Source organism: Pimephales promelas, chromosome 11 (genome assembly GCF_988280905.1).
Source record: "Pimephales promelas chromosome 11, fPimPro1.hap1.1, whole genome shotgun sequence".
NCBI lineage: Eukaryota > Metazoa > Chordata > Actinopteri > Cypriniformes > Leuciscidae > Pimephales > Pimephales promelas.
Window position 1 is genome coordinate 6,875,802 of NC_142779.1, and position 15,626 is coordinate 6,891,427.

Consider the following 15,626-nt stretch of genomic DNA (forward strand, 5'->3'; position numbering starts at 1 on the left):
GCTTGACATTTGCGTACACTGAAATATTGGAAGCCTGAATAAATAACCTGAGGCAAAGAGGCTACACTTAACATAGTGCATATGATATTTTTTTTCTTTAATGATGAATCTTACACAGTTTATTGCCGAGTTCAGACTACACAATATTTTTGTGAATTTTATTTGCCTATTAAGCTTTGAAGAGCGTGCCATTCAAATAATTTCACAATATTTTCATGTTTTATGACTTCGTTGGGTCAGGTTTTTTTTTTTTTGGGAACCCCTCCCCCCCAACATTTATTCTCACATTAAGGCTGCATTTATTTGATCAAATACACAGAAAACACAGCAATATTGAAATATTAAAATTTCAAAGAACTTTTTTCTATTTAAATATATTTTAAAATGCAATATATGTGTCATAATTTTTGTTAGAAACGGCTGCATTTTCAGTCTTCAGTGTCACAAATCATTCTAATGTGCTCAAGAAACATTTCTTATTGTTGTCAGTCTTGAGTACGGTTGCGCTGTGTAATGTTTTTTGGGAACCATGATAGATTTTTTTTTATTCATTAGACATTTATTAGAACATTATACATTTACTGTATTTATTTTTAAAAATTACATCAAAACATTATGAAACTATTGCCTGTGAGTAATTTATTGTTGCATTGTTTTAACTGCATTCAGCATTTTGAATCCAATACATACCATACAGATACATTATGTAAAGATTTATATTGATTATTGTCAAAATAGTTTCCTGTAAAAACAAGCTTTTGTCCCTGTAGTCTAGATTACGCATGCTGACTGTTGTTCATCCATGTTGCTCATCAGGGTCCCTGTCTCATTCAGAATGCAGCAGTCCCAGTCTCATCACCCCACCCCTGTCTCCTCTCAATCTCGAGACGTCCTCGTTCGCCTCCAGCCAGTCTCAGGGCTCCATCTCCACCTCCACCTTGCCCAGGATCTCCGTCAGCCCTGTACCCACTGGAGAGCGGAGAAAAGACAGGTACACTCCCGCTGCCTCAGTCGCTTCCCGCTGCGCACCTCCCTCCCCAGACCCTTCATCGGGTTGCCAAGCAACAGCTCGCTCTTATCCACGTACAGCAGCCCGCCAAGCTCAGAATCCTTTTATCTGACTTGAATAATTGGTCTGTGCATCAATATAGAATAATGTATGTTGAAGGATCAGCCGTTCATATCACCGTCACCGCATGAGAACTTATTTTAATCTGCACCATCGTATAAAATGCTGATCGAATTTTAGCAGAGATTTGTTAACTAGGTCACTCATTCCAGTTGTTCTTATGCATTTATTATAATTCTCTTCTAAATATTTGTCTTCCACCACAGTCCCTTGTGTATGTGTCTCTCTCTCTCTCTCTCTCTCTCACTTTCACAATCTGTTTGTCTCCTGTCTTCTTTGCTCCTCTGAATCTTTCAGATCTCTGTACCGTAACAGATCCTTTCTGAGAATCCCTCTGGCTGCTAGGCCTAGGTTCTCCTCTCTCAGAAGCTTGAGGTTTGTTCCCTGCCAGTTACGCACAGGGAATGCCTGACAAACGTACTTGTTTGTTCCAAGTGGTTGGCTGTAGAAATCCTTGCTTCTTTGTGTTGTGTTGGTATACAACCCAGGCTTTGTTAGTATACAACCCAGGCTTTGTGTTAGTTCTGCTACGATAATTAGATTTACCACATGGAAATGCCAAATTACAGAAGTAAAATGAGTTGGAGTTGGAATGACACTTCAAATGACCGACCAATTAGTCAACTAGTTGCCCAAGCAACCCAAAGGCTGATTTTGAAAATGTGTAGTTTTGCGAGTCCCTATTTAGTAAGTTTTATTTTAAAGGGTTAGTTCACCATAAATGATAATTCTGTCATTTACTCACCAAACCGATTAAACGTTCATTAATCGCAAATCATTTTTTTAGTGAAACCTGAGATTTTTGCACCTCTATTGAAAGTGCAAACACTTCAATCCAAGTCTTTGATCAACGCGGATGCTTCATTTATACGTAAATAAAAAAAAAGAAATTATTATTAATTGTTTTTAGGGCTGTCAAACGATTAATCGCGATTAATCGCGTCCAAAATAAAAGTTTGTGTTTACATAATATATGTGGGTGCACTGTGTATAATTATTTTATATATAGAAATACACACACATGCTTGTATATTTAAGAAATATTTTCATGTATATAGATTTATGTATAATTTATATTCTATATAAATATAAATATTTTATATATAAATAATATTTTTTTCTTAAATATACATGCATGTGTGTGTATTTATTTATTTATATATATATTAAAAATATATATATATATATATATATAATGACATAAGGGTGAGTAAATGATGAAAGATTTTTCATTTTGATACGACTACACGGAGGGGATCAAGTTTATGAATCTGTCAACATTTTCCTTAAAGTGGAGTTTAATTGGTGTTATTGGGTAATTTTACCTGCTGCTACTAATTTACTTTTTTGATTAACCTGCTCAGCAAGAGATTCCTCATGAATGTTAAATCTGTACACAGCAGATTTAGCTTCTTTTTTTTTTGTTGAGTAAATGTCTTAAGTGCTTATGGTTCAGGATTGGAGAGACATTTATGATTTGCATGATAGTTTGGCTGCTCTCGTTCCGAAAAGATCCAGATTTTCTCAATCAATTTAACGCTAAAGGTGATTTAAAGCTTCAGTAGGGTTTACTATTATGTCTGACAAATCAAACCTGGCTATGATTACAACAGCTTCAATCATTTCTTTACTCAGGGGGATACAGAGATCTCTTTTGAAATGTTGCATACTTGTCAGGGAAGCGTTGATATTTTGTCTGGAATTGGAGCTGTAACATTTAAGGCAGGTTTTTACTTGTGTGGGCAGTAAATCAGTCTTTTGTATTTAAAAATTTAGGTTAGAAGAATGAGTGTACAACCTTCTGGATCTTTTATTGAAGTCCTATATGCACACACTCCCTCTGCTTTATATCCTGTCTTTGTGCCTGTTTGGCAGTTAGTCCTCCAAACTGGCCGTTCAGTGAATGTCTCGTGCTCTACATCCACCTGCATGGTTCTCCTTTGCCTACCCTGGCTAAGACCTGCAGACCAGAGTCTGTCTCAGATGTTGATTAGCTCTGATCTTCAAATTCACACACTTTTATCGCTCTGGCAGGCCATACTTGGAAGAGCCACGGAATGTCATCGTGCACAAAGGGGCGGAGCCTCTCGGCATCTCCATCGTGAGTGGAGAGAATGGTGGAATCTTTGTCTCCAAGGTGACTGGGGGCAGCATCGCACACCAGGCTGGGCTGGAGTATGGAGACCAGCTACTGGAGGTTAGTATACATCAATACTTGACATCCATAACCCAGATGGGCTTTAAGATGTTTGCCTAAAGGTTAATTTTTTCTTTTTATGTTTTTATGGCGAATGTAAATTCATGACCATTTTAATTTAAATACAGACCAATTTGAGAATTCCACATATTTAAGTAGTATTTTTATTTCTACGTATTTCACATGTCACATTGAGGACCATCACACCCCAGAATATAATGCATTGTTTACTTTACTTGCTGTTTTAATTCATTGTTTCATTTTATTTACCTTTTTTTTTTGCTATTTTATTGTATACCATTTTATTTTATGTACTTTTTACTTTATTTTATGCAATATTATCCAGTTACATTTGTCATTTTATATTTTTAAGTTTAGCCATTTTTATTTTAGGAATTTTAATTACCTTTATTCTTATTTTATTCTATGCATATATATATATATATATATATATATATATATATGATTTGACCTATTTGCTGTTCCAATAAATGATGAAAATATTAGTAAAAAAAATTTCCTTTTTTCTTTTTTTCTGATCAGTAAAGCTGCATGTTATGTCAAATACTAACATTTTTAATTTTATGCAGTTTTATTTTAAGAAATTTAATTACCTTTATTCTTATTGTATTCTATGCAATTTTATCGTGTTGTATGTATATTAAATGTGTGTGTGTATATATATATATATATATATTTCATTTGACTTATTTTGCTGTTCAGATAAATGATGAAAATATTCAGTGCCGATCCTGACCTCCCTGGGGCCCTAAGCAAAATTCTGCTAAGGGGCCCTCTACCTGACCCGTGACGCCGTGACGTGAGCTCATTGATATCAAGAATTAACTTTTGTACAAGTGAACATGTAATTCCTGATATCAAAAATAGACATTGGTAGATAAAAATGTAACTAAGGGGCCTTACTAGTAAAAAATAATCAAGAATTCACATTGAAAATAGTAAAAAAAAAAAAAAAGATATTTTTGATATCAAAAATACATAAACTGTGAATGAATAAAAGCAAAAATGGCTTGCCATGGCATGTTAAAGTTTTTTTTATTTTTTATTATGCATGTTGAAGCAATTCTTGATTTATGGTTATTATTTACTGAGGGATGTGCATCCATATTGACCAGTATGTCTAGCTAATCAACATTTTAAATTCAATATAGCCTATATATATCAATAGTCAATCAATGTCAAATTGTCAATCTTGCTTTCCATCTTGCATAATTAGTGCTGCTGCAGTTGTTTAGAATGTTTAACTACACATTGACTGAGACTAGATAATCAGTGTCTTGTTTTAAAAGTATGTATGTATAATGTGTACTTTGAGGAGAGGAGTGCCATCATTTCCCGTCCATATATTGTACAGTATGTCCATATATTTCTGCTTGAAAAAATGCGCGTTTCACTTCGTGCACGCGCATATGAACACGCATGATAGCCTACACACGCGACGCGGTTATCTTTTCCGAGCTGCAGTAAACAAACACCGTTGCGCAACTTGCACTTTGTTGTTTATCAAAAACAAACGTAATAAATAATTGTATTTTACTCTCACTTTTGTCAGTCAGGCACAAAGAGAAGTGATGCAAGAGATGCACTGCCTGTCTGCCCAGCTAGGTCAGCAAGACCGAAAAAACACAATAGAAATGCACATAAACTTAACTTTACTTTGCTGACTGACATCAAACTTGGAGAGGAGAGAACACAAGTTTACCTAAATGTTGTTCCCGCAATTCACTCTCATGTTTTTTTCTTCTTTCTCTCATCGTGACCAGATAGTTTCGCTTCATTTTGTCAACATTAATTGATGCGCTATGACACGAGGAGGGGGAGGCGGGGCCTTGAGTAATTTGCGGGGCCCTACGCAGCTTGCGTAGTGAGCGTATAGGGCGGATCGGCTCTGAAAATATTAGTAAAAAACAATGTCCTTTTTTTCTTTTTTTTTCTGATCAGTAAAGTCATGTCAAATACTAATATGCATTGTGTAGCTCACTTTAATTTTGGTTTCTTTCCCTCAGTATAATGGGATAAATCTGCGCAATGCCACTGAGCAGCAAGCACGGCTCATCATTGGCCAGCAGTGTGACACCATCACGATCATGGCCCAGTACAACCCACACATGTATCAGCTCGGAAACCACTCTCGCTCCAGGTACAGCCCTTTCCCCATTTATTTTTGCTCAGGTGAATACAGATTTCATTGCATAAGCAGGTGTGGTTTATTCCTGGCAATGTTGTTCCGTAGTTCCCGCTTGGAGCCAGTGAGCACTCAGTCCACCCCGCAGGGAAGTGGAGCCGCCACCCCAGATAACCACTCCACCATAGACACCTTGAGTGAACAGGATGAAGGCACGCTCACCCCATCCTCCAAACAGACGACACCCACCACCAGCCCCAACAGCTTCATCAGGTACTGCACAAAGACATACATAGATCATGCTGTCCACTGCCTACATACAGTATCGTTCAAATATTTGGGGTCTGTACTACTGTATTACTTTTCATTTAACTGATGAAAAGTGACTTTAAAGACATTTTAAAATTTTATAATATTTCAAATAAATGTGTTTCTCTTTAACTTTCTAATTCTATTCATCTAAGTTTCCCAAACAAATGATCATGGTTCAACTGTTTTCAACATTGATAATAAAAAAAAAATCAACATATTACGTACATCTTTTCTAAAAAGGAATGCAAATTCCTTTTGGAGCTGCCAGGGTTGCACAAACATGAAATCCACTGACTTTGGGTGACCAGTCTGATTCTGTATCTCTCTTGAACATTCAGAATTTCTTCAGAGAGTTCCAAGAAGGTTCCAGAGCCTCGCTTGGTAACAGTGAGGAAGACTCAGGTGGAGCTGGGCGTTCAGTTGTGCGGAGGAAACCTGCAGGGGATCTTTGTGGAGAGGCTGGAGGAGGACAGTCCTGCCAGAGGAGCAGATGGGCTCGTTCCTGGGGACATGCTGCTCGAGGTAAATGGAGCAACTTCTCTGTCTGTGTAAAGCTTTTTGGGGACTACTGGGAACAGAAATGGTGAGACAGCAGTTCTTTGCAAGACAAGTAAATATTTTTTTTGGGGTGATAGATGCTTTACGAATGGACTAATACACTTTTAGCAACAGCCCTGTCTGCTGCCATTACAATCAAGAGTCAAGACAAATAGGTTCCTGGAGTCATCTTAGCATTGGCACTGGTGCAGTTAGACTTTTAACTAAAGCTGAACATGAATCTTTACTCCATGTAGTGCTGCAGTGATGATATATTTCACCCTCAACAAAAGCCAATACGATTTTCTCATTGGTTTTGGAAAATAAGCTCTTTGACCAACAAAAGTTTGATTATCATGATTCATGATAACGTATATGCTTCTGACTACTCTTTTAGTCTTTATTTAAATTTTACAAGTTTGAAAGTTTGAACATTTTGCAAGAGCGAGAATATAAACGTGACAAGGCTGTGATAGACCAACGTCTGCGTCTGTCAGCTTAGTTTTTGCAGTGTGTTCTTCACCGTCAGCACAAGTCGGACCCCGTTAGCGGCTTTTTGGCTGATTGCGCACATTGAATCTGCATCAGTTGCTGAGAGAGTGAACTCTGATTGGCTGTTCAGTTCAGTGATGAAAGCATATAAACAATGAAGTCAGAGGGCACACAGAGAAGGCTTTTCTAGTTTTGACGTCTTACCTGAGGTTTTCGATACGTGAATATTTTAATAACGACATGGTCATCTGAAATGAAGAAAGTGATCAACCTGATTCACATATAAAATGGTAAGCAAGCATTTTTATGATTTGTATATCCGCTGTCCTAATTTTATTTTTTTTTTACTGACGAACATACTCCTGCCAACTGCTGATGTAGACAGTTATTCCTCTCACTCACGTACAAAACGTACTTGCTAGTTGGCCATTGGCTGTAGTCTTTGCTTGGTGTTCAAGCACAATGTTTTGTCCTAAATGCACAACGTGAGCCGAGGTTTGGTCTGTCACAGGCTTAAAAGCGGACTAGTTTCCTGTTTGGTGTGATGTTTAATGTTCCTGACAGCCTCTGTAGTCCCATTTACATAAAAGCTTGTAAAAAGCATGAGTGGGGTATTACTTATGTATTTTATGTTATAGAATAAAATGAAATTATTTTGAGTTTTTGTGTGTAATGTCATTCTACTTGCTATAGGGTGCATTCCAGCCTCATCCACTGACTGTATTGTTTTCCTCTGATTCAGATGTCAGTATGATGCATTCCTAACTATTGTTTTTATTGATCATTTCTTTGCTTTCTCATATATTGTGTGAAATTGGTAATATCCCATTCTTGCCATGGACATATTCAGACCCGTGTCAGCCACATTATTGCACACTTATTTGCTTCACTAAGAAAACGCAAAGTCTTCTTGTTTACAGTATATTAGTTCTGGAATGGAAATCGATCAGGAAACCTTAAAAATGATGCATGCATGTGTTTTTATTATTTTATTTTATTTTTTTACCTGTATTAAAATAATTCAGGCACAGTGGACAGAGAAGTTCTAAAACTTTGAGAAGTTGACAAAGTGTACAGTTATATTTTTGACATGAAATTGGATGTTTAAACGAAATGTGATTACACCCTTTTTTAATGTTGTTTGTTCATCCAGTATGGCTCAGTTAATATGAAGAATAAGACGGTGGAGGAGGCGTACCTGGAGATGCTGAAGCCTGTGGAAACAGTGACTTTCAGAGTCCAGAATCGTCTGGATGAGTTCAAACAGGTGAAAGACACTCCTGGAGATGGATTCTATATCAGGTAAATAAAAAAAAGTTAAATAAATCACTTCAAAAATAAGAGCCCCAACCCATGTCCAGTGTGCAAATTGAACAAATAAACAAGTCATTTAAATGACCTGAACTTTAAAGGGGACTTTTTATAGTAATATAGTGTCTATATTACGTTCAGTCTGGTGTTTTAAGAAGCCAAATAATTAGAAAATAATAATGTTATATTATTATTTTATTATTCCTATGACAGTAATCGAAAATAAATGCACTGTGGATGAAATGAAAATGAATATTTTATAAGTATATTATTTTTACTTTACGCTACAGTAGGGAAATTACAATACTTTTGTCCTAATTTCTACTTTCTAGAGATAAACTCTTGAGCTTTTATTTTGACGGAAACTGCAGTTGAGCTGTTATTATGGCAGAAAGCTACTGTTTCTGTGAAACGTGTCTCATTACAAATCAAGTGAAATGCTGTAATCATCTTCCAAGTGTTGGACATTATGTTAATGTGAAAATAATGCATAACTGGTGCCCTCTATGTTCCTAAATGTACGTCGTGTAGAGGGAGTTTACAGCATTCATTGGTGTTCACTACACTGTGAACGGAGCCGATCTGAAACGCAGAAGAGCTGATCACATGATCAGTAGGATTGATCCAAAGCCATATCGTCTTTTCGTTTTTAGTTCGTTTACAGAACTAAAGAAGCGTTGGAGACATTTTATGTTATGAGAAGTTTTCAAATATATTCGGTTCATTGTGAAACTGTGGCGGCACAGATTAGACTATGGTGGGATGCAAGAGTCTAGTTAATAAACGGAAAACACTAAGATACAGTATGATCTCAACAGTCATTCTCAATCTGCCATTGACACATCATCACCATACATGGCCACTTACCATTTCCCTATAACCAAATGCCAGTGTTTGAACCTTCAGCATGCTGCTCTAAATATAGATATGTGAAAAAAACTGCAGCAACGGGAATCTTTTAATCTCCTTAATTATGTTTAAGATGGAGGGTGAGATATTGTATCTGGCGGTGAAGATTATATCACCAAATCTCAATAATTTGTGTTCTATAATAGTAGCCGTGGTAATTAGACGGTTCGAGACAGAGATGCATTGTGTCTGCGCGGTGGAAAAAGAATAATGGAAAAGGGCTGTTCAGAAATAGCCGTGTTGGTCTTTGCAAATGAAATTCTGTGGCCCGCAGCTGTTGCAGGCGCTTTTTCTGCATGTGCTCCCATGATGTCACCCCGCAGTAAATAATCTTTGTCAATCCGCATGTCATGAATGAGCAGGAACGAGGAGTTATGGGTGGCTGCTAAAAGCCGCTTCGTGCGACTCCGGGGAATGAAGGATCGGTTCTGTCCAGGCCTCTTCCTGAATTTTTCATTCGTTCTTTCCTTCCCTTATTTTTCCTTTGTCTCCCGCACCCTTTTCATTTGTCTCGTATTACCTCATTCTTGCAGATGCCGCACCGCAGTCTTTGCCTCATGTATAATGCTGTCACTTGTTGAATTATTCATTCGCTTTCTCCCTTGCAGAGCACTTTATGACCGAGTGGCTGAGACCGAGCTCGACCTCTCTTTTAAGAAAGATGACATTCTCTATGTGGATGACACACTACCAAATGGCAACTTTGGCACCTGGATGGCCTGGCAACTTGATGAAAATGCACAAAAAATTCAAAGAGGGCAGATCCCTAGCAAATATATGTGAGTCCCATCCTTAGACTCAATCAAATGATGGTGTCTTATAAAGGATGAATCAGTCACGGTTAGTCTAATTTTAAATGTCTAAAAAAAGTCAAAAGGTTTTGTTGAATCAAGAAGTTAAAAGTTAGATTGGTCAGAAGTTGTTCATGTGACACTGAAGACTGGAGTAATGATGCTGACAATTAAGTTTATTAAATGACGTTAAGTTTATTAAAATAGAAACAAGTTGTTTTGATAACACTTTACTTAAAAGGGTAGTTCACTTTGAAATTAATTTTTGGTATGTTATAGCTCACCTCAAGGGCATCCAAGATGTAGGTGTCTTTGTTTCCACAGCATTTTCAATTTTGATATTTTTAGGTCAAACCGTTCTTGTCTGTCAGTCATATAATGGAGGTGTATGGGGTCCAACCTGGGTTCACCTCAAAGAGCATGCGATATAAAAACGATATAAACACTGTTCGTTTTCTCACACAAACCGCTCGTTTCGTGTCTTAGGCCATCAATGTGTATTTACATTTACGAGTCATTAAATCATGTTTAATTTGGACTTGCATGCTCTTTGAGGTGGTGACCATAGACCTGCATTATATGACTGACGGACAAGAACGGTTTGACCTAAAAATATCAAAATTGAAATACTGTGGAAACAAAGACACCTACATCTTGGATGCCCTTGAGGTAAGCTAAAACATACCAAAAATTAATTTCAAAGTGAACTATCCCTTTAAAGTCTTCTTTATGTGTAATGCATTATTGAGGTATTCATAATGTATGTATGTTATAAATCATTAAGTCTTTACATAAATAAATGTAATCAAAGTTTAAATGCATAATCCAAAGGCATAACATAAAGACCATGCAATGCATTATAAGGTGCATTACAAGGCATATTTAAAGCTTTAAAAAGACTGCTATAATTCATTATACATAAAGGCTTTATGTAAAGTGTTATGTATATGCCAATTTTAGGATTATTTCTTTTAAGATATTAACCATTCCCACTTGGGTGATTTTGTTTCTAAATATATTATTTTAGATTACTTTAATGCTATCAATATACAAATTTATATTTTAGTTTTCTACATGGACATTAGGATAATTGGTAGAAATTGATTAATGTTAGTGTTTAATTTCAGCAATTTTGAGTACATATTTGAGTACATATACACTTTCGAAAGAGTAGTTGTTTAACCCTGGCGTCCTGGCCAAATTTGCCCAGTGGCCTCTGTCCATCATGGCCTCCGAATCATCCCCATGTGTATATATATATATATACCAATTGGCTCCATCACTTTGTCTCCTCTCCACCAATAAACTGGTGTGCAGTGAGCGTTATGCCGCATTATGTCTGCCGTCGCATCATCCAGGTGGATGCTGTACATTGGTGATAGTTGAGGAGATTCCCCCTTCTATATAAAGTGCTTTGAGTGCCGAGAAATGTAATGAATTATTATTAATATTATGTACACTTACTAGCTCTCTAGATGTTTATATTGATTAAATTCAACCTCTAGTTAAAAGCAACTGAATCCAAATGTCCAGAAGACTGCAGAAAGGCATTTTGTAACCTGAACTTATGTTCTGGTGCAGGATGGATCAGGAGTTCTACCGCAGACACAGTATGACTGAACTGAAGGACGAGACGGGCTCCAGTAAGACCCTGTCCGCAGCCGCGCGCAGATCCTTCTTCCGCAGGAAACAGAAGCACAAACGCAGCAGCTCCAAAGATGGGAAAGACGTGGTAGCCTTGGACGCGATCAGCACAGACTCTATTCCATTCTTAGAGGGTGAGACTCTTCAGTATCCCATAATGCAGTGCAGCTGAACTGAGCATTTTGGTGAGACTGATGTTGATTCTGTATTGTTTTTTGGGGTGTGTGCTCAGACTGTGTGAGCCTGGCCTATCAGAGAGTGCAGAAGATTGACTGCATGTCTCCAAGACCTGTCCTGATCCTCGGCCCGCTGGTGGATCCAGTTAAAGACATGCTGGTCAAGGAATCTCCAGGGAAATTCAGCAGATGTGTGCTTGGTACATGTCTATTAGTTTTTAACTTCAATGCGAATGCTGTTAAAATGATCTTTTGTGATTTATATAATTATACATTTATGGTATTGATATTCATCAGTACTGGTTGACAATAATTGCATCTGACTGATACCAAATACACACATCCTCATAACATTTTCAGAGAGATAATAACTTGAGCTGTTTCAGGAATTTTAGTTGACCAAATGTTTTTTACTGTTTGTTATAACTTTAAAGATAAACTGATCAACTCTCCAAGCAAATTTCCCAATTTCTTTAAGCAAAAAAAATAAAAATTACTCTGCATTGTCATTTATAAACAACTGCACTGTCAAATGCTCTATTAATAATAATGGAAGAAGTAGATTGTTTTGCGAACATATTTTAATTGAATTTTTCAACACATTTATCAAAAGAGCGTAACATACGCTTAAATACAAGCATAACTTACTCAAATCCCTCCCCCTCCTCAATAACCCTGGCAGTTGGTAAAAAAAATGAAATAATAATACCGTAATGCATTAGGCATATACTACAACTTCACACATCTATAGCCTCTTCAATGTGTCCTCCTTTAACATCTCAAGAACATCTCCCTATTTTTTTCATCTCCCTATTTTTATCAAATATGTACGGTAAGCTTCTCAAGGGCCAAAGTGGATATTAAGTTTTTTAACCAAAGTCCAAGTAAGTTCTCATCATCCAGTTATATTGTAAGAGTCTCAAACGAGTATTGATAGTTTGAGTTTGTGCTTTTAAACATATTGTACCCCACTCATCTAATGAAACGTCTTTATTTAAATCCTGCATCCATACTCGTCTTTTATTTTCAGATTTTGCTTTATGATTTTGTACCAGTAGATTATATAATTGGGTAATTTGTGTCAAATTTATTTAATTGAATAGTCAAATGTTCACCTAAACTTTTTCACCAAAAACGAAAATTCTGTCATTTAATTATTCACCTTCATGTCGTTCCAAACCTGTAAGACTTTTGTTCATCTTCACAATGAACAAAAAGCTGGACAGAATTCAGAATTCATCAAAAAGATCTTAATTTGTGTTCAGAAGATGAACAAAAGTTTTACAGGTTTGGAATGATATCAGGGTGAACAAACTTTTTTTGGGGTTAATTTTGTAATATTATAACTATATAAAGGAGTATTTTCAGTTGCATATGCTTTTGTTGTATTAAAATTGAGATACAGAAAATTTCACTGGTATTACTATTTAATAGTTTTGGTATCATGAAAACTGGTATTATTAATGGAGTATACGGTCAATGTCAGTAATGGATAAATGTCATTGGTTCAGCCTTAATCGTGCTGTTGAATATGAGTGCGCTGACCTTTGTTTTTTCTGCTCATCCAGAGGTGATGAAGGCTTCTCAGCAGGCCATCGAGCGCGGGGTGAAAGACTTTCTTTTCATCGACTACAAGCGGAGGAGTGGCCATTTTGATGTGACTACTGTTGCCTCGATCAAGGAGATCACAGAAAAGGTTTGTCCCCATTTCTACATCTCAGTAATTTGTTTGTAATGTTAAATTGAAATAATTCCACCACAATCTGATAAATAAGTAGATTAATATCAAGAGATTGATATTGAGGTTCATGTTACTTGTTCACGATTGCTGTCAGTGACTGTAAGCTTGTTTCTGTTTGCAGTCGCTCATGCTGTATGTGTGTAACATGACTCAGACCTGTTCTGTGCTGTGTCGTTCTCTCTCGTAGGACTGTCACTGTTTGCTTGACATTGCACCTCACGCTATCGAACGGCTTCACAGCGTTCACATTTACCCAATCGTCATTTTCATTCGCTACAAAAACGCAAAGCAGATAAAGTAAGTGTCCACACTCCTCTTCACACGTACATCTCGTAATAAATGCAGTGGGTACGAATATTTCAGCGAGTTAAGACTCAGCTGAGCTCTTGGGTGTCCTTGCAAACCCTTCCAAAAACACACACAGTCTCTGTTTAAGGCCCTCCTCGCACATTTGTACACCAATAAGTTCCTGTGCGCTCTTTCCCTCAGGGCCCCAGAGACATTTGGGGAAAGGAAAGCAGTTTTACTGTGTAGGCTGATTTTGACTTGGAAGAACTGCTGTTAAATGGATGAATATCTTGGCTCACTTTTACCATAACGTTACACAGAAATAGGGCAAGATATATGACGGTGTAGGCAGCCGCTTCACTCTTTCGGTCTGTGTGTCTCTCCTTCGCTTATGCTCAAGGTTGACCGCTTTGCGAGATCCCTAGCCTGGTTTATCAGACAGGCGAAATTAAAGCCGACTCTAGACCCTTAATATGCATATCACGGGTTCGCAGCGTACTGTACTGATAGCTCTCTAGGGGTGTGAGACTTAAAAGAACAATAAATCCCTGCTTTATTCTCCTGATAGTGCTGCACAACTGTGCCTTTAGGTTTTTTCAGCGCTTTGTGCAAAGTTGTCTGAGCGCTAATAGTGCAAAGTCATCCCAACAGGGTTTTTTTAAATTGGTGATTTCCCAGAAGGATTATAAAAGCAAGCCTTCATTCGATCACTATGGGGATTAATGCAGGGCGTCTTTGACCTGCCGACTAGCACCTACTTAATATAAAGGCAACCCGAGTTAATCAGTACTGCACTCAAGATCGTGCCATCACGTCATGTACAGTGGCTTAAGAGGCTCTTGCTTTTCTTGAAACTCAGGCTTTCTAAAAATTCATGATATATTTGTTTATTTTATTTGATTATATTTGATATATTATAACAATTAAATATTAATGTTTTTTTAATAAAGTTCCCCCATGCTAAAACTTCAAATATATATATAGTTTTATTTATATTTATTTTTAGCTATGTTTCCCATCCCCACACACTCACAGACTGTTTTTTTTAAACTAGAAAACTGTTTTATTTGACTTATTTATTTTACCTTTATTGCCCACCCCTAACACACACAGACGAGACGACACCTGTCACAGCAGTGTGTGTACATGTTCGGTGTTTAGTTGTTTTGCCCTGCAGGAATCTACTTCTCAAGGGAACTGCACACTTTTACTGAGTCTTAGTGATAAACAGCTCATGTCTTCATTTTACACGTTTTTATTATTATGTACAATCACCTGTTCAAAATGTTGCAGCTTAAACCATGTTTGTCTCAAAAGAACAATGTCATTGTGCCAGTTTAATCTTGTAATGTCATTATGTGTGAATGACTGTTTCTGTCTCCCCATGTAGAGAGCAAAAAGATCCGGTTTATCTGCGGGATAAAGTCTCTCAAAAACATTCCAAGGAGCAGTTTGAGGTTGCACAAAAGATAGAGCAGGAGTATAGCAAATTTTTCACAGGTTTGTTTTGTGTTTTACATTTAACCAAATAGTACTTTATATATATATATATTTCAAATATATATATGAAAACTTAAGATGCAAAAGCCTCTAAGTCCATCTAAAGTCTTTGTTTAAATTATTTCTACCCAAGTACCGCCATTTCTGATTGGGCTGTGGCTGAGATTTAGTGAGTCTGAAGTGAAAGTATGTGATGAGCGTATACTCATTTGTGACAGGGGTGGTGCTTTTGCAACGGAGGTCTTCACATATATAGACAATATTACTAATAATACAATTTAATATAATTTACTATTTTAATGTAAAAATAATATAAAAATAAAAAATAATCTGTATAGACACTACTGTTCACGAGTTTGGTGTCAGTAATATTTTTTTTTAGAAAATGTTACATTTTATTTACCAAAAATGCATTCAATTGTTTAAAAGTGACAAGGAATTTACATTGTTGAA

General features: G+C 36.8%; 1 protein-coding gene across 5 annotated transcripts in view; it reads left to right on the top strand.

Annotated features, from left to right (window-relative positions):
* Positions 1 to 15,626, top strand: part of dlg5a (discs large MAGUK scaffold protein 5a) — a 61,187-nt gene that overhangs the window by 43,623 nt on the left and 1,938 nt on the right. For 2 of the 5 annotated variants that reach the window (XM_039671993.2, XM_039671994.2), the window contains exons 21-32: positions 817 to 991; positions 3,164 to 3,326; positions 5,354 to 5,487; positions 5,581 to 5,745; positions 6,123 to 6,306; positions 7,967 to 8,115; positions 9,642 to 9,812; positions 11,406 to 11,602; positions 11,701 to 11,844; positions 13,213 to 13,340; positions 13,573 to 13,682; positions 15,064 to 15,173. In XM_039671993.2, the coding sequence (XP_039527927.2) occupies positions 817 to 991; positions 3,164 to 3,326; positions 5,354 to 5,487; positions 5,581 to 5,745; positions 6,123 to 6,306; positions 7,967 to 8,115; positions 9,642 to 9,812; positions 11,406 to 11,602; positions 11,701 to 11,844; positions 13,213 to 13,340; positions 13,573 to 13,682; positions 15,064 to 15,173 (1,830 nt within the window). Of the gene's footprint in view, positions 1 to 816; positions 992 to 1,426; positions 1,505 to 3,163; positions 3,327 to 5,353; positions 5,488 to 5,580; positions 5,746 to 6,122; positions 6,307 to 7,966; positions 8,116 to 9,641; positions 9,813 to 11,405; positions 11,603 to 11,700; positions 11,845 to 13,212; positions 13,341 to 13,572; positions 13,683 to 15,063; positions 15,174 to 15,626 lie in introns of all 5 variants that reach the window. The other 3 variants (XM_089116841.1, XM_039671995.2, XR_016145497.1) reach the window with 3 other exon arrangements.